This window comes from Patiria miniata, unplaced genomic scaffold (genome assembly GCF_015706575.1).
Source record: "Patiria miniata isolate m_02_andy unplaced genomic scaffold, ASM1570657v1 HiC_scaffold_6, whole genome shotgun sequence".
NCBI classification, from domain to species: Eukaryota; Metazoa; Echinodermata; class Asteroidea; order Valvatida; family Asterinidae; genus Patiria; species Patiria miniata.
Window position 1 is genome coordinate 14,906,175 of NW_024037073.1, and position 18,396 is coordinate 14,924,570.

The window sequence follows — 18,396 nt, forward strand, 5'->3', positions numbered from 1 at the left end:
CAACCACAAATATACAAATCATATACATAATGAGGCGTTCTGTCAAAATGAGACAGAACCGAGCGCAGGTCGAAACGAGGGTCTGCAGGTATTAGGAAAAAGAATAAAATTCTCTTTACAATACTGTTTGTTGCACTTAATCAGACATTCCGTTGACAAGTTATGGCCATTGAAAGTTCGCATTTATCAACACGTCAAAAAAGTAAAATACTGAGAAAAATATTAAAAAGACCTTTCAAGCTTTGAGTTTTGTATTCCTGAAAATGAAAATGGGGGGGAGGGGGGGGGGGTCATGTTTATCCGCTACGGCCAGTGCCCAGCTCTGTCTCAAGGGAGGATGTATAATGTAGAAAAGGGGGGGGGGGGGGGGGGAAAGGGGTAAAAGAAAAGGCGATTAAGTAATAGCTATTATACAGTAAGCCTACCGGTACATTGTAAGCTTATCATTTCGTTATAAAACCATAGGCCTAACACTATTATAGAGAAGACTCAACTTCATTTCCTTATTGATGTTTTGTACCTGTGCATGTATGCATTCTGTGGGCCAATCAATACCTCATACTGCTCAATCAAAGATAAGTAGAGTCAATATTTGCACTGAAAAAAAGCAAATATTAAATGGTCTATGCTTTGATCAGTCAGTTTGCAAATCAACCAATGGCCAGACATGATTATCGGGAAGATTGTACCGGTATATGTAGGTTATCACTCTGTGTACATGTACCAGGACAAGTAGCTGTTTGCACAAGGCTAGCTGATCTATCAAGCAAATTTACTTTTCACAGTTATCGATTACACTTGTTAAACATAATTTCTGATGATCTAGGATAAGCTGATCACTAGCTAGGGATGATCTCATTTCCTTGCAATGATTATATAGCTGCAAGACAGCCTTTTCTGTACATTTTGTCTCAAGTGTATGACTTGATGCTTCATTGATAAATTTGGAGCGACAAGTTTAGTCTACTGGTGCATGTAGTGTTGAAAGTGGGCCAAAACAATCACCGGAAATATTGTATCTGTACTAAAAATGACCAACTTTGTCTAAGGTTTCAGACACCAGATCATTGTGCCAATTTGTAGTCAGTCAACTCAATGGGAAGGGACACTGAATTTTGTATTTAACTTGACCAAGTATAAATGTAAAACAACGCAAATTGACAAGACATTTGGGGAAAACTTCTCCTCAGCAGTGTTGTACATGTACATGTAGGTCTCGAGACCGGTCTCGGTCTCGGTCTCGAGACCACTTTTTGCCGGTCTCGGTCTCGGTCTCGGTCTCGGTCTCGGGAGCTGTGGTCTCGGTCTTGGTCTCGGTCTCGGTCCCCTTTGGTCTCGATATTTTGGCTGGTCTCGAGTCGAGACCAGCCAAAAAGTGAGGGGGGCGGATTCCGCCCCCGGCCCTTTTAGGGTTAAGTAAAGAATCAGTTTAGGGTAAATGGGACTGCAGTGTGATGCTAATGGACTTGTCTCTCTTCACTTTCTAGTGAGTGAGGCATAGTCCAATAACCATTGCTCCTCTTCTTATTTCTCGTTCTTATTGTGGGATGATCTGTTGAAACAAGCACTTTATAGCCATCCTCATTGATTCCAAATACAACTGAGATTTAAATCTTATGAATCAAGACTGAAACATTATTTTTACCGTCAGATTTTGTATTTTGAATATGGGAACAATTCAACTCTTTTTCCCTAGAAATATTGGTGATTTTTTTTCTATTTTCCTTTTCAATTTTTCCTTTATTCGTGGAGGCGGGAAAACGTTTTTTTTTTCAGTATATTTATTAATGGATATTTATCAATTCGTACGCACGTGCGCACTGAGCCATGAATCCTAAAAGTACATCTCGCCCACCACATTCAGTTTGTGACTGCGCCCTTCTATTGTGTCGGCCATATTCTCAATTAGCTTAATGACGATGATGACGGCGGGCAGATTAACAGAAGATAGATCAGGCAAATAGGGTTCATCAATCTTCTATAGTATATGTAACGTTATTGACATTAAACAAAAATAAAGTGGCATTACATTTCAGCCTTAGCCAGGCCTTCTTCAGAGGTAAATGACAGAGGAACAAGAAACAAACATGTAGGGGACACACAAACATGCAGGGTTGGAAGGAGAATCGCAAAGAGGGATGGGGGGGGGCAGACCAATCCATATCTGGCTACCATCTCTCAATTTTTTGGTCTACATGTACAAATCTATATTCCATGACTGAAATTTTAAAAAATAAATAAATATTTTCTTGCTCCAAATTTTTTTCGAATCAGGTTTACAAGGAGGTCCAATTTAAAATTAAAGTTGCATTTAAATATCCGTTAGTGGTCATTGCTGAAACCAAGGGGTGGCTGTGGAGTTTAGGGTCCGAGTTCCTATAACAGATGAAACATTCACCTTTAACTTTTTACTTTTGTCAAGTTTCAACATGTTCAAGTTTTGCAAAAACTAGTACAAATTGTCGTACTCCTACGTTAGAGTTTCTTCATCAGATTTACACTTTATAGTAGTTAAACAATTAAAAAAAAAAAAAAATTTTTAAATGTGGCAAAAATATATGGAGTTCATCAAATAAGGTTTTCCCCTTCTTTAAATTAGGTTGTTTCCAATTTTTTTAATTGATTGTGACAATAACAAATTCTGTTGCCATGTTGTAACTTATGGCATGAAGTAAACACGAAGAGCACTCGCATGACACAATTAAGCAGGTACAAGTGATTCCTAACTTTCAATCACTTCCTTCACATCCCCATGAACATCAACATCTCAAGGACAGACTGTTCAGCTGTAATTAGTGTCTTGTTGTTTATTTAGATTATTGTTATTTATTATCCGCGGTCTCGGTCTCGGTCTCGGTCTCGGACCATTTCGGTCTCGGTCTCGGTCCGCCTTGAAGGGGCTGGTCTCGGTCTCGGTCTCGGTCTCGCAACTTCAGGTCTCGGTCTTGGTCTCGGTCTCGGCCTATCCGGTCTCGACTACAGCACTGCTCCTCAGTAAAACATTTTGTTATAACAAAAGTTGGCATTTAATAACCAAGAATTTTAGAACTTCGAGAAGGCATTTTTTTTTTTACCCATGAATGGTTTGAAGAGTTTTTTGTTATTTAAATTCAGCTAGGGATCTATCCACTGAGTGTTTGCCAGAAATGGATGAAAATGTCCTTGGCTGCTGTGGCAGTGATTATAAATCTTGTAGTACAGTACAAAACTGTCAACATTCCCTTTCGCCAACGGGTCGAAAGACCATTACTCAGGAGTTAATGAGGTTGATTTCAGTTTCAGGTTGATACAAATATCGCTGATGGCGAGATCGATATGAAGACCTTGTATTAATGATTGTCTCTATTTGTTTTCCTTGTTCTTGATACAGTTTGACTGGGAATATAAAGCGAAGTGTCAACCTGGGTTCCTATAACTACCTGGGCTTTGCTGAGAATTCTGGTCCACGTTCAGCTCAAGTGGAGGTGGCGACAAAGACGTATGGGTCTGGTATATGCAGTCCAAGACGGGAACTAGGTAAGAGTTCGGTCATTTACACCTGTTTGGACTGGCACTCCAGAGTCCCGCCGAATCGAATTTTTCCTTAGAATTTGATCTTCTTGATGTGGGGCTTTTAGGCCAAAAAAAAAAAGTCTCCTGTTTCTGGTACGCACGCGCGTCGCCGTAGCCATGCGCGTCGGCAAAATGAACAAGTTTTTTTTTCAATAATAGATGATGTCTCATAACCGCCAAACTCACTGGTTTGACTGGAATCCTGCTGCTGCACAATTTTAACGTGTTTTTAGATGGGGTTATGATCGAGAATTAAGCTTTATGTGGCCTCTCTGGACTCCCATAAATTTGCACTAAGTTTAGTCGGGCACCATTTGCAGTTATCGGCATACATTTGAAGCAAAAAAAAAAACGGTAAAAAAAAAAAAAAAAGCCGCGTCGCCGCAGAATTTTTTGGGCAAGCTCCATACCAGAAACCGAAAACTTTTTTTTTGGCCTTAAGTCCAAGGGTTACTGCAGAGGGCTTGGCCAGTTCTAGACACCTCGCTACTGCCACGCCGAACTTAATTGAAATGATCGCAGCAACAGCTCATCTACAGCACTGCAGTTACTCTAAACGCCGAACGTAATAGTCAAACCTTAATGCATCTGGAGTAATGGACCAGGTTAAAAACTTAAAGCAGCTCAAGCAGTTCAATGAACATTCAGTGTGCTCAAACTATTCGTGTTAATTTCACTCCCCCTCCCCATGATGCATACGGGACCTAAAATGTTTGCCCCAACTTCGAATTGAATTGAGTTGGGCACGGGAATGGCACATCGTTAAGAACAGTGCTGTGCCACTGCCATTCGGAACAGTGATAGCGTGACAACCCTGGCGCCCTAAAGGGTGTTGCCATGCCAAACTCAATTCGTCAAGCCAAATGGTTCTAAATGCTGTGCTATCGCCGTGCCGAATTATATAAAAAAAAGTCAAATTAATTGAGTTCGGCAGGGTAAAAGCACGGCGTCTAGAAATGGCTTAAGTTTTTTTTTTCTAGGATTTAAAAAGCTTCGGAGGAAAGATACCAGGGGAGGGGTTAAGCACTGGAGAAAGAGAAGGTCCTGGGTTTCAGTCCCCACGAAGGATTTTATAGCTTTCTTGTGTCAAGATGGCTCTCTTTCTATCGAATGAGGCTGTGGTTTGCTAGGACTTACCCTTAACTCTAATCCACCCAGTTCCTAACAAAATCCTCAGGAATTTGTAGGATTAATGAAATGACGGCACCCGGGTGACTTAACATGTTTTTGTAACTTTATTCAAGGTGTGCTTTGCAATCCATCGCTTGAAACTTCGACGACAACCACCCCCCCCCTACTCCTACTGTAATAATAATCATTTCCAGGAATAGGTTGGTCGCAGGTGACAAGGTTAACTCTTAGGTGGATTAGTGGTGTAGACAGTTAAACCACGCAAGGGAAAAGAATATGCTGAATGTTGGGCAATTGAAGTCACAAAAAGGCAGCACGAAATGAGTCAGGGGAGGCTGGAAGTATTGGAATTGTTTATATCCTCAGCTGACAGGGTCAGATTAAGAACCATCTCAAGTTCAACCACAGGTCAGAAACTAGAAATGACACAGTGTTTCATTTGCGTGTTTCTGGAAACTGTTTACCCAATGTTCGGTATCACATATGGTGCATTGATGTTAAAAAGAAAGAAACTTCCAGTTCTAAGTTTCATTTCTTTGAGATAAAACTTTTGCAAGTTGATTTTTAATGTCAAAAAGGTGTTTTTTTTTTCTAACTTGCCATTGTTAATATTGGTAGGGGATACTTGTGCTCTGTATCAACAAGTTAGGTTAAAGATGATAGCTACAGTTCATAGTCGTTGAGATTCTTGTCAAAGCCAGTCTGGGATCCATGTTTTCCAAGGTTAAGGCCGTGTCCGAATTACTTGGCTACAGCTTTCAATTACATACAAGTCTATGCGAAGTGGCTGCAGCCACTTATTTCCCATGGACTCGTGTGTAATTTTAAGCCTGTCACTCAAAATAGAAAAATTTAGGCTTGAATAGTTGTGATTTGAAACATCTCAGGGGTTGACTCGACTGTAACTACACTGATTTCACTTTTTTTTCCCCCTTCAAATTAACCACGAAGCAAAACTTTATGACCAGGTGCGTTTTTAATAATTTTAATGTTGAACAAAAAAAAATTACTCGAACTTTCCAGCCCTACATTGTATGTGTTTGCAGTTCCTCAATTTGTCTTTGTTCATTGCATATTGTAGCCAGGGATCACATCCAAAGTCATGATGCATCCTCAGCGAACCTGGGATATATACATGTAGCAATCAGGGATCTCTCTTGGATGATACAGCTTTGACAACTTAGACATTGACAAAATGGGCAACTGGCAACATACCGGTACTACATGTAGGGCTGGGTAGCTCAGTTGGTAGAGCACCGGAACAGCAATCCGGAGGTCGGCTGTTCCAACCCCATTCTGGAGTCAATTTCTTTGTTCAACTGTACCATTAATCCTAACTCCCCAGCCTAATTTACTAGGAACCATACACATTCTAGCAAATTCCAACAACCACATGGGAAATAGTACACACACACTGTTGGACTTGGTTTCTGGAGGTATGCCAACCCCAGTGTTAAAGACCATCAGGTTAGGGGTACTGTACCTATCCCAACAGATTTAAACAAAACCTGCCGGTGCACTTTGATGTGTTTTGTTCGGTTAGGGTTAAAGACCTCTTTGAGTAACTAACCAGTGAATATAGAGAGCCCTTAACATTGTACGTTTACTTATAATACATGTATGTACATGTATGTAAGTTGGCTTGACAATGTACCCTACCTCTACTCGTGGAGGAAGGAAAACAGTACATGTATTTGTAGGAGTTTGAAAAAAAGAAGGATATCCTTATTATCAGTTATTATCCTCTTGGCATGACAACATAACAGGAAAGTTAGCCTGGAGAAAACCTAGCTCAGCATGATTGAACCATTTCCCCTCCTAGTAAATCATATCTCTTCCCCATTAAGGTTAGTGCAAGCATAGAGCAAGGCCCAACATTATAAAAAGCTAGTTGTTCTGTGTTTTTGCCATCTTTTTCCTTATCCGTATGGCTGTAACCCATTAGCACAATTGTATTACATGTACATAGTGCTACGCTGCATATATTCCTTGGACAAATCCACAAAACCATACAGTATACTTGTAGACGGATGGGTAAAAAAAACCCCAAAAAACACACAACCCAAAATAAAAAATAAAAAAATAATAATAATAATACTACAAATATTTGAGTCTTTGAATGTAAAATTGTAATCACACATGCAGTGGTCTGTAAAATTTGTTTGTGGATCAGACATGTGATTGCAAGTTTTATTGATATAAATATTCATATACATGTTCACTATTTTAGATTTATAGTCACTATTTTGGATTTACAAACAACACTGTTTTGTCTGATGGGATTTTTATTATTTTTCTAACAAGAAAATGCATATCCTGTAGCAATTGTCCACAAATTGCATACATTGGTACTCAAATAACCTGACAGATGGTTTGAGTCAGTACATTGTGTACCTAATTATGGAGCAGACGTTAAGGAAAAGAAACGAGTAATATACGCCATAGTCATTTATTAGAAAAGCCTCCCATTACATGTTAATAATATTCAGTACGGGTGGATTCCATTTCCCGATGGAACAAAAGTGCAATGACCCTGGCCTAGCTTCATGGCGTTGCGAAGATTGCTATCTATCAAATTGGATGAACGCCAGTCACAATCCATATACTGGCATATGGACTCCGTGCACAAGTACCGGTACCCCCTCAACGGTAAGAAGGGGAGAGTTGGGAGAGACCACTGGGAGAGACATTGGAACGCATTGCTGATGACGTCCGTAGCACACGCAAAGCTGCTATGAATTTGTGCACATTCAGGAAAAAAACAGTCGTACGTATTCAAACCATACCGGTACACGTTCGAACCAGCATACACACACGCTGTTTCTCTCCCACTGGGGCTTTTGAAAGTGATCACAAAGCGCCCTCTATGTTCATGCACAGAGTCCATAAGCAGTTCATGCACGGAGTCCATAAGCTTCGAAGTCCATAAGTACGAACCCTCAGGCACACATGGTGTGTCCCTCCCATTAGGGCTTTTGAAAGCGATCACAAAGCGCCCTCTATTGGTTCGTGCACAGAGTCCATTAGCTAGTAACCGGTTTTGGCTGGGCAAAGATTTGTCTGTTTGTGAATCTGGGCTCAGGCAGTTTTCATGATTAACAGGGTCCTCGGGGCCCATTCCATGATACTCAACTGTTAGCAGAAAAGTTGTCCAAAATCATATGTGCTAACTATTGCCATTGGGGTAGCCAAGGTTTTCATCCTAGGGGGGCAAGTTAAGTGGGGAGCTAGATTTAAGTGGAGGGACGCCCAGTGGAGGGGCATGGAGATTTCTATTTTTACGTCACTGATTTAACCAACTTTTCCTCTGGGGTTAAGCGTGCCTTTTGCTGTGCTTACTGCTTACGGTCTCAATGAAATAGACGGATACTCTGTTGGCACAAAATTGGCTGTTAAGCAGCGCCATGAAACCTGGCCCTGGTTCTATGCAATTCCTGCCTCTGAAATTTGCTGCGCTTACTGCTGAACTGTCTCCATGAGATGGACACTGTCACTGTTAACAGAAGACTGTTGCCATGATTGGCAGCGCCATGCAATTGGCTGCTTATCTTTCCATTGATAATAATGGCTAGTGATGAGTATGTCTGTCGTTAATGGGCACTTAACAAGGCAATTAACTGTGAGAAAAATGTAGAGCCAATAATGCGCAGTGCTGGGTCAGCATGATTATTACATGAATTTAACAATTATACACGTCACAGGTATAGTGGCCATTATGCAGATTTGAAAAAGAATTTGCATTATTTCACCTGAAAATAAGCCCTACTGTCTAATATACCGGTACAACACACGACATGGTTGTGCAATAGTGGCCGGCAACAGGGAAAGTGGATCATACGATGGGATCCTATTTTGAAAACAAAATGTGAAGAAAGACTCACTGAGAACCGCCATACACTTTTCTCTACCAAGATGGCTACCTGCCATGGTTGCCATGGTGCAGGTCATGTAACCTTAAACCTATAAAGTTGTACTTATTCATCATGGGATTTTTATACCTATGGTTTTACACTTAGATTGTTTCTGTACTCAAGCATTCACTGTAAGTGCTGTGAGCTCCTAATTTCTTAAAACAGAAAAACAAAACTGCAAAATATATGCTATTTGTCAATATTACTAGTGCAATGACTTGTGAATCAAGATTGTCTAATCGTACATCTACGTTTACAGGACTTTTACAGTTCTATTTCCTGCGCTTTGTATCCTTTGGAAAAGGTGCTCTATAAATGTAAATTGTTAGTATTATTTATTACACGAACATTATCCCCTCTGCCTATAAAATATTCCTAAAACCATCAGGCTCACTTGGAACTATTCAGCCTGACGTCACAAATGTTGTACAAATTTAAAAAGTAAACATAACATAGAAAAGCAGGTACTGATAAAGTGACTTGCCCAAGGACACATGTCACTTGATTCAGTCTGAATTCAAGCCCTCCATCTTCAGAGTAGCCCACAGCATCTTGACTTTAATGCCTCGACCATGAGTCCACGGCACTCCTCCATCCACTCTAACTGTTTGCTTCCTTCATCCGTATATACGCCTTTCTCTCCCATGCAGGTAATTTAAGTATCCACACGGAGCTAGATCGTCTTGTCACTCGCTTCACGGGCAAGGAGGATGCTGTCACGTTTGCCATGGGCTTCGCTACTAACGCTCTCAATATGCCCTCGCTGATTGGAAAGGTGAGCATGGCCTGACATCTTAAGGAGATTGGAGATCATGTCTTGATCTTTTCATCTTACACCGTACACCTCGCTAGCCTACTGGGTAGCGTTGGCTGTATCTCGATCGCCTGTCATCTCGATCAGGATTCACAGATCTGCGTTCAGTCTTACACCTTCGGTCGCCCCTTAATGTTACTCTGTCAGTTTTTGACAGCCTGGGGACGTTTTTAACATTAGAGGGGAAATTCTAAATATCATGTCCCTTGGGATTTTTAGGTTGATAGAAATCCCTTCTGAGTAGTAGTAGTCATAACCAAATACCTCTTAGGTAAACGTCTTAATCTGTCAACAACAAAAACCATGTTTTATTTGTTTGATTATATCTGTTGGAATATTTCTTGGGCTGGTGTATCTCAAAGATACTTATTCCTTGCATTGGAGTACCAGTGGCAAACTAGGGTTAAACCTATGAGGGGGCACCTGCAGATGCATACATTTTTCAAGGGGGGGACGACGAAAGGAAAGAGATGTATATTTGTATTCAATTCAAGATTTTAAAGGGGGGGGGGGAGGAGGAGGGGGGGGCATGGACATCTGCTGGGGGCACGTCCACGTCCAGCCCCCCCCCCCCAACATTCACGGATGTATAATCGATTGCAAACAACATGTGCAGTAACACAATTTGGTAACATGGGGACAGTATTTGGAGAAGTCAGGTTTTTTACAATGATGGTAGGCTGACCATCGTTGGAAATTGATATAAAAATTGCACTTTTCTTGGAAATGACAACACACATGATTTCACAGGATGCTTGAGACTATTATTCACTTACAGTCAAGTAAGGTATTTCATAATAATTGGGTAGTTTTGTTTTTGGATGTTTGCAAATGTTGGATATTGCCTTTAAACATGTTGTTCTTGTAATACTTCAGGGTTGTCTGGTTGTTAGCGACAAGCTGAACCATGCATCTATCGTACTGGGAACCAGACTGTCTGGAGCAGTGGTCAGGATCTTTGAGCACAACGGTTGGTATTGCTGCACAGTTCCTCCACACCACATAATTATTATTCATAAATACCGGAGACAGTTTACCCATATCGTATTGGTCGAGAGCCTGTCACGTCAGTGGTTTTAAACGGTTAATAAAACACCGACTGGCTGGTTTTAAAAACTTTTCCGGAATCACATGAAATTTGGACTCCCATGAAATCTGGTCCCTTTTACCCTTTTATTGGTTGAATGTTCACAAACTTCACTTCGACATGCGCAGTATACCATTAATGAGTCCATATTTCATAGAGTCCTAAATTCCACGTTCTGCGCCACATCGCACATTACGCGCCACACGCGCGCCAATCTCCACGTAAGGAAATTTTTATTGCTACTCGCGAGAGGCACATACCGTACCATAAACAAAGGGGTGTTTAACGAAACATGAAGTAAACATTGTTGAACAAAATCATTGGAAATTTAAAATTTTTGACTTGTTTTGACTTGTTGACCGAAAGGTACGATATTTATGAATGGGAATAAATGTGTGCTTGGCCGGTATTAAACAAGTACATTTAAAACCAGCTTGGGGCCTGGTTGTCGATAATGGCCTGCGTCGATATCAGCATCCAGGACCCAAGCCAAACACATATTTCTTTCCAGACACTGAGTCATTCTGTATGAAATTATGTCCCTTGGGTTGGACTCAAAATTCATTACTCCAGATGGAACAATTTGCTGTTACAAAATCGAGCATAATATACTCCAACCCGGATGCAAAATTTTAATTCAGAAGCATTTGTTATAGAGTCCAAAGATTATTGAGCCGAAATTTTATCAGACAATGTTCATTGTGTATTGCAGATGCATGAACATATCGGATGTTCCTGTGTCATGTCATTGTTCGGGTTTGGCAGACTGTTATTTTACTACATGTAAATGCGTCATGCATTTGAGGATGTGTTATTTGGGCTAGTTGCCAAGGAGCGAGATAACGGATCAATTTGTGTGACTATATATCCATGAACAGTACCATAAACATAGATTGAACACTTTCTTTGCTTTGTTCTTGGCTTTGAATGAAGGAGCTTGAAAAGGCCATGAAAATAAAATTCACATTACATATTATATTTTAAGCTAGTATCTATACCTCTTAACTGTAAACTGACATAATTGTTTATATCAAGCTTCAAAGAAGTTAACGTAGATCAACGTATTGTACTCTTTCGGAAAGAGTACCCTGATGACTATACAATATTGTTTTTGATATTGTATAGTCATCCGGGCATTTTCTGGTATCGATGCGCATTTCACTGGTTGCCGCTCAATCAAGAGCGTAGAAAGTCACAGTTGTCAACCAGTCAACATAGCATAGCATGCAGCGTGGTCACATGTGCACGCAGGTCACACTGAAAAAGTACTAAGGAAAGCGTTTTTTTTTTGTTGATCAAATCAGCCTGATATAAATAGTTACGATAACATTGGATTGCTTTTTTTCGGGGGATACAAGAATATATTGCACTCGCTATAATAATGTTGCACTCTTGTTCAACTCGTGCAATATTGTTATAGCTTGTGCAATAAACATGTACTCTTGTACTCCTTCAAAGGAAAGCCATCCGATATTATATAAATATTTTGGTCCTAAGATTCTTTACACTGCATAGGCAGTGTTGTAATCAAAAATTTCACAAGCGTATCCCATGTGGAATTTGAACCCATGACCTCCTGCTTACTAGTGCATCTCTGATGCAAAAAGTTCAATCATGTAAAACTACTTTTTTCCGATACTACTTTTTCCAATGGACTTAACTTCTTTTTTTTGTCTCATGTTAAATCGATGGTTCCCTTTTGTAGACATGGAGAGTCTTGAGAAAGTCTTGAGGAACGCCATCGTCGATGGTCAACCACGATCCCACAGACCCTGGAAGAAGATTCTTATTGTGGTTGAGGGCATATACAGGTAAGCACAATAGCCCTGGGAACGTCATGACATCATGCTTTGTTTACAGCTTACACCTGTGCATTATAAAGATTGCAGACCAGTAGATATGCCACCATATAGACCCAGTGGTAAATCCCCCCACTTCCAAAATTCAGGGAAAATACTCACAACTCTTTGTGTTTGAGACACACATCAACTTCAAGTTTATTTCATCATCTTTCATTTTCTGTTCCATTTTTGAACACCCATCTTTTTTACAAACCCTCAAGTACATGGCCCACAAAATGCTCTATTTGAAAAAAGAAAGAAAAAAGGCCATCGAAGGCACTTTTGGGCCTTTTTACTGGCCTGCACCCTCAAAGTGAAGTAGGTGGGGTCGAGGGGCCCATAAACAAGCTCTATAATAAAAAGCACAGATGTAAACAGAGTGTGCATTTATGATATATCCGGGCAATCAAAAGAACCTACTTATGCAAAGTGCACACAGAAGGGCTCTTTATTGCATTCTATTTCATTCTCCAGCTTCAATTTTTTTTTAAAACTGGTGTTATGTCATTTTTAACCAGCCACTTAATGCAGCTACTTATAAATAAATTTTAAAAAACGGCATTTGCAACAGATAAAGGATAAACAAAAACTCATTTTTATATGTAACACTCTTTGAATTAGAGGCTAACATGAACCCAAAACTGTTTCAGTGACAAAAGAGGAAACATTTTGCTGGACATAAAAGTCATTTGAAGCTTGGCAGCTACATTGGCAAACATTGTTGGTAGCTTTACATTTGCAAAACAAGGAAAGAGTAACTGTTGATAGCGTAGCTTTCTGTTATTGTAGCCCAACTGGCATAATGTGTGTTGAGAAATTAAGATGTGTCAGCCTCTATCAAAACCATTTTAACCAATAAAGGTTAATTTTCACAGGGCCAATGTCTCAAATTGGGAAAACTTATTTCAAACATATCATAATGATAAAATTGTCAATAAATAGATCGAACATGGTGTCAAAATGATTCATTTTGACACCATGTTCGATCTATTTATTGAAAATTTTTGAGTGCCTAGCAAGAAGTCCCAATTTGTATCATATTCGAAGTTGTATAGTTTCTTTTAATTTATTTTTACATCTACAAAAGCTTATGACATAAGCATTCATTTCCATTTCAGTTCTTTCCACTTTTGCAACTTTGGCCAACTGGTTCAACTCGCTTTGTTAATAATGTCATCGTTAACAATTATCTAATTGTCAAACTCAATTTGTTAAATTTTTCATCAAAATATAAATTTCAGATTAACATCAAGTCAAGGCTTTCATTGCTAAGCCATTGAGAACATTGAGAACCTTTTAGTTTTTTATCGTGGCCACACAGAATAGTACTAAAATTCTTCTCTTTTGCTGCTAATTTGACTTTTTCTCTCCCCATAACATAGCATGGAGGGTTCCATCGTGCGTCTGCCCGAAGTTGTTGCTCTCAAGAAGAAATACAAGTGCTATCTGTACCTTGACGAGGCCCACAGCATTGGGGCTATGGGACATAGTGGACGAGGCATCGTGGAGTACTTCGGTGTGAATATAGATGACATTGACGTCATGATGGGGACTTTCTCCAAGAGTTTTGGAGCTTGCGGGGGTTATCTGGCCGGCAGTAAGGTTGGTAGCTCCTCTTTCTTCCAAGCTTCTCCTTCAGGGTCATCTTGTTGCTGGCCTAGCAGCATTCTTGGCTTATCTTTGTGCTAAACGGAGGTTCATACATCAATGCAGTTGTATTCAGGAGGGTTTTGGCAAAATACTTGAAGCAGTTTAGAATTAATTGTGCCAAACAACCAACTAGGCACGAAATTTACATTCATACAAAAAAGCAAGAGCCTACACATTACTAATGTGTAAAGATAACGTGCATTCTTAACCAGTTTCGTGCAGGGATTATTTTTGCCAAAATTTTCGATTTTTGAAAAAGGCAAATAAAGCAGCCACTTTCTGGTATACAGCCAAACGCCACAAGTACTGATTCACAAGAGTCATTTCAACAGCCGTGCCTGTGCATAAAAACAGCCAGTGCGTGTTACCACGGCCTCCGACACGAACGGTTAACTTTCTTATCCTGATTCCCCTATGTAAATGGAAGAAAAAATAAGTTGAACATAGAAATATGAGACTGCATTTGACTACATTGCAACGGCTAGCAATTACACATGCAACCGTGGAAGCGGCTAAATCCAATTGCTATAGACACGTGTGTTACTGCTGGCCATAGCCAAGTATTAGAACATTACCACCATATACCTGGTGCTTACAAATAACCTATAACCTACAACCTAATACATTGAAGGCAGTAAGAAGCCATTCCTGATGTAATGCCAAGCTTGCACACAAGCCTTTACACATTCTTAAAGTTGAGGCATGCAGATTTTGGCAATCCAATTTGTCGGAGAAGCATTGTGAGTTCACATATATGACCTGTGCACAAGTGCTGTTTCATGTATCACCTCAATGAATGACTTGTAGTTGCAAATAGCTGGAATTTATCTTTGCAAATTGCAGGATTTGATTGCCCGGATCCGATCCAAATCCCACAGTGCTGCGTATGGAGCACCCATGGCCCCACCGGTAGTACAGCAAGTCCTGGCCAGCATGAGAACAATCATGGGAGAAGACGGAACCAGCATCGGTAAGACAACCACTCCAAAACATCAAAGCCTCATCAATTTGTTGTGGATATTGAGGCAGTGGAGTCCATCAAAAGTTTCTCACAAGTTTGGTCCCAAGAAAATCACAAGTCCATCCACAAGTTTGTCACAAGTGACAGGATGAATTGTGACAGAGGAATACCTTTGTCACCGTTCATATGGATGACTCGTGATTGACTTGTCATGGACTTGACTACAACAATGTTGAGATACAAGCTAACATTTTTTTTTTCAAAATCATGTTTGATGTGATTTTGAAGGGAAAGTCTCTTGATAAAAGGATTTAATTCAAATTTGGAGTTTGTAAGATTCTCCAGTGCATAGAAAGTTAGAAACATTGATTTGAAGAAGAGATTTTAGGCCCTGAGTTACTGTGTTTTTGCCTACCTACCTTGGTCGATCTTCCGATCGAACCAAGGAAACGAAGCCTCTGCAGATGTCTCTTTCCAGGATCACTTTACGTATCTCTAATGGAGACTGCAGACCAGTGTCTCTTTGAAGATCAATGAATGTGGTGGCCTGCCTCCCTGGGTTCAGATGACCCTGAGTTGGTTGCCATAGTATCAACTTCGAGGCAATTTTTTTCAAGATGCCTGACACAGCTTGGCATAATCTCCGTTCAGCGATTTTGTGTGCGACTTTAGGCAATCCGTCATATAGCTCTGCGTTAGTAGTGTGGCTCTTCCAGGAGACATTCAGTGCCATTTGAGCATTCGCGTGTACATTCCATCAAATTGCTTCTCTAGCTTCTGCGTTAGTGTCCATGCGTTGCATCCATAGAGCAACACAGATTCAACTGTGTTTTTAATACAGAACAAATTGTGATCAGTGTTTGTAAAAAGAATTATTGCAAAGATTTTGCCGAATTCTTGTTAAGGAAAGCCAAAGCATAAACAACTTTATAGTTGACTTCAAATGTATTTGAGAAATCACTTTCAAATTGCACACTTGACAAATCTTTTTCCATATTTTCTTTGTCGTTTTCCTTCCAAGGTGTGAATCGCATCAGTCGTCTTGCCTGGAACACCCAGTATTTCCGCTATCGTCTGAGGGAGATGGGTTTCATATTTTACGGCAACCAGGACTCTCCCGTGGTTCCGTTGCTGATCTACGTGCCTGCCAAAGTACCGTGAGTAGATCAATCTAAAGCCAGTCCAGTCCCAAGTCAAGCCACAATCTATTCAATTGCACTGTGACAAAGGCGTTCCTTTGTTATCACCCGTAACTTGTGATGGACTCATAGAGCTATATTAAATGACTAGAGCACTAACTCCTCATTCTTATGCGCGGAGATATTTTGAATTCATGTATCTGTGTGTAGAACATAATGCAATCAGATGGAGTGAGTTTTGAAAGCGTATTCTAAATACAATGCACATACCCAAACAACTTAAGCTCATCATGACGGTTACAAAATGTCACAGTAAAATCTTCTCCAGCGGATACACGCCCGTGTTTGCGTTTTTTGCAAAGAGCAAAATGAAACGCTCATTTATTGAATGCGCATTTTGGTTTCGGGCGTATCAGCATCAGTGACGCAGCTGCAGAGAATACAAACGCAGATATGCAAATAGCCGTAAAAAAGCCTGCACCCTAAAGGTCACATATGTGCATTATTATACAAATAATGAATGTTTGTGAGTGCAATGGTAAGAATAATTTCATGAGGTGACAGATGAAATGTTCCATTTCACGAGGCGAAGCCAAGTGGAATGGAACATTTCATCTGTCACCGAATGAAATTATTCTTACCATTGCATGAACATGAAACATTTATTATTTGTTTTATATAACACCTGAATAAATCCTTGTCCTCTGATTGGTTGACTTTTAATAACCAATTTATTCAGATTAAATACTGTTTAACAGGTTGAGACCAATCATATTCAATTCATCTTGATTAAAAACAGCGCCACCACCAGCAACAGTGACACGGTGCAATGGAAGTTCTATTCACTGTGCAATAGAACTTCCATTGCACTGTGCGCTGCGCGCCGCGCGTTGGGACGAATAATTCAATGACATGTGATCAACGATCCACCAATCACATGAGGGGGATTTATTCAGGTGTTGTATAAACCCATATGAACACTAACAAGTCTCTATCATAAACTGACCTAACTAGAGTCAGCCCCACACCCGCCACGCCCTTCCAACGTTTTTTTTAATTTGTCAACATTGAGAGTTTCAGGATTTTTCAATCATCAACCCCCAGGTCATCAACACACATCCATGCCCTTGATGAAATATGAATCCCCTGTTTTTTTTACACAGTGCATTCAGCCGCATGTGCCGTAAGCGTGGTCTCGGCATTGTCGTCTGCGTGTTCCCTGCTACGCCTTTGGTGGAGAGCCGGGCCCGAATCTGTCTGTCTGCAAACCACACCAAGGAAATGCTGGATAAGGTATTTTTTTGTCAACTTATCATTAAAAACATTCAGCAAACAGCCATAGAATGAGTGACAGACATACTTAGGCCTTCTGATATTTCTTGGGTTTGTAGCTTGTAGCCCCCATGCCAGGGTTTTAGTCCATTGCTCACAAGCCAATCTTACGTCAATCACAAGTCGATCACAAGTCGATCACAAGTAATCATAAGTAAATTATTAGTCAATCACGAATCACAAGTCAATCATCAGTCAATCACAATCATACCTCAATCACAAGCAAATCATAAGTCAATCACAACTCAATCATAAGTCAATTACAAGTCAGTCATACGTCAATCACAACTCAGTCACACATGTAAGTCAATCACAAGTCAATCATACGTCAATTACAAGTCAATCATACGTCTATTACAAGTCAGTCATAAGTCAAATCACAAGTCAGTCACGAATGACAACTATTCAAGCAAATAAACTGGTAAATACATTAGTTGATAGATCTAACATCAATAGAATTTTGTACACTAAAATGCCTTAATGTCTGTAATGTCTGTGTTGGGAGGAAAGTCTGAAATTCACACAAATTATGCTGATCTGAAAAATCTACGAACCAGTCAAAGTCAAACATTTTGTCTGAAAGTAAGTTATATTATTTGTCATTTGTGCATTTTTTTCTGTTTGAAGCAATGAAAGTGCTCAAAATCTAAAGAAGGCTGCTTAACAACTAACCTGATGAAGTTTTAGCTCAGTGAATGCTGTATATTCCGAGAAAACGGTATTCCTAGGATCTCGATTTCAATTCAAAAGTTGCCGGATAATGTTTTGAATTGCGCCCGAAATCAGCATCCGGGACACGTTTTTATGCAGCTGATTGTAGCTATGCGATGCCATGTGCTGAACCGACGAATTAAGGCAACCGCGTGCACGTGTGCGTCGTGTCAATGCTTGCACGCACCCATTCACGGCTTCACCGAATTAAAACGAACTACTAACGGAAATTTCCATTTCCATGTTTGGAAATGACCTCCTATTATT

The 18,396-nt window shown here is 40.1% G+C and overlaps 1 protein-coding gene across 1 annotated transcript in view; it reads left to right on the forward strand.

Annotated features, from left to right (window-relative positions):
- Positions 1 to 18,396, forward strand: part of LOC119742763 (serine palmitoyltransferase 2-like) — a 42,692-nt gene that overhangs the window by 22,631 nt on the left and 1,665 nt on the right. Inside the window, exons 5-12 of the mRNA XM_038218934.1 lie at positions 3,371 to 3,516; positions 9,245 to 9,369; positions 10,285 to 10,378; positions 12,201 to 12,306; positions 13,719 to 13,938; positions 14,830 to 14,956; positions 15,969 to 16,104; positions 17,250 to 17,379. Coding sequence (XP_038074862.1) covers positions 3,371 to 3,516; positions 9,245 to 9,369; positions 10,285 to 10,378; positions 12,201 to 12,306; positions 13,719 to 13,938; positions 14,830 to 14,956; positions 15,969 to 16,104; positions 17,250 to 17,379 — 1,084 coding nt within the window. The remainder of the gene's footprint in view (positions 1 to 3,370; positions 3,517 to 9,244; positions 9,370 to 10,284; positions 10,379 to 12,200; positions 12,307 to 13,718; positions 13,939 to 14,829; positions 14,957 to 15,968; positions 16,105 to 17,249; positions 17,380 to 18,396) is intronic.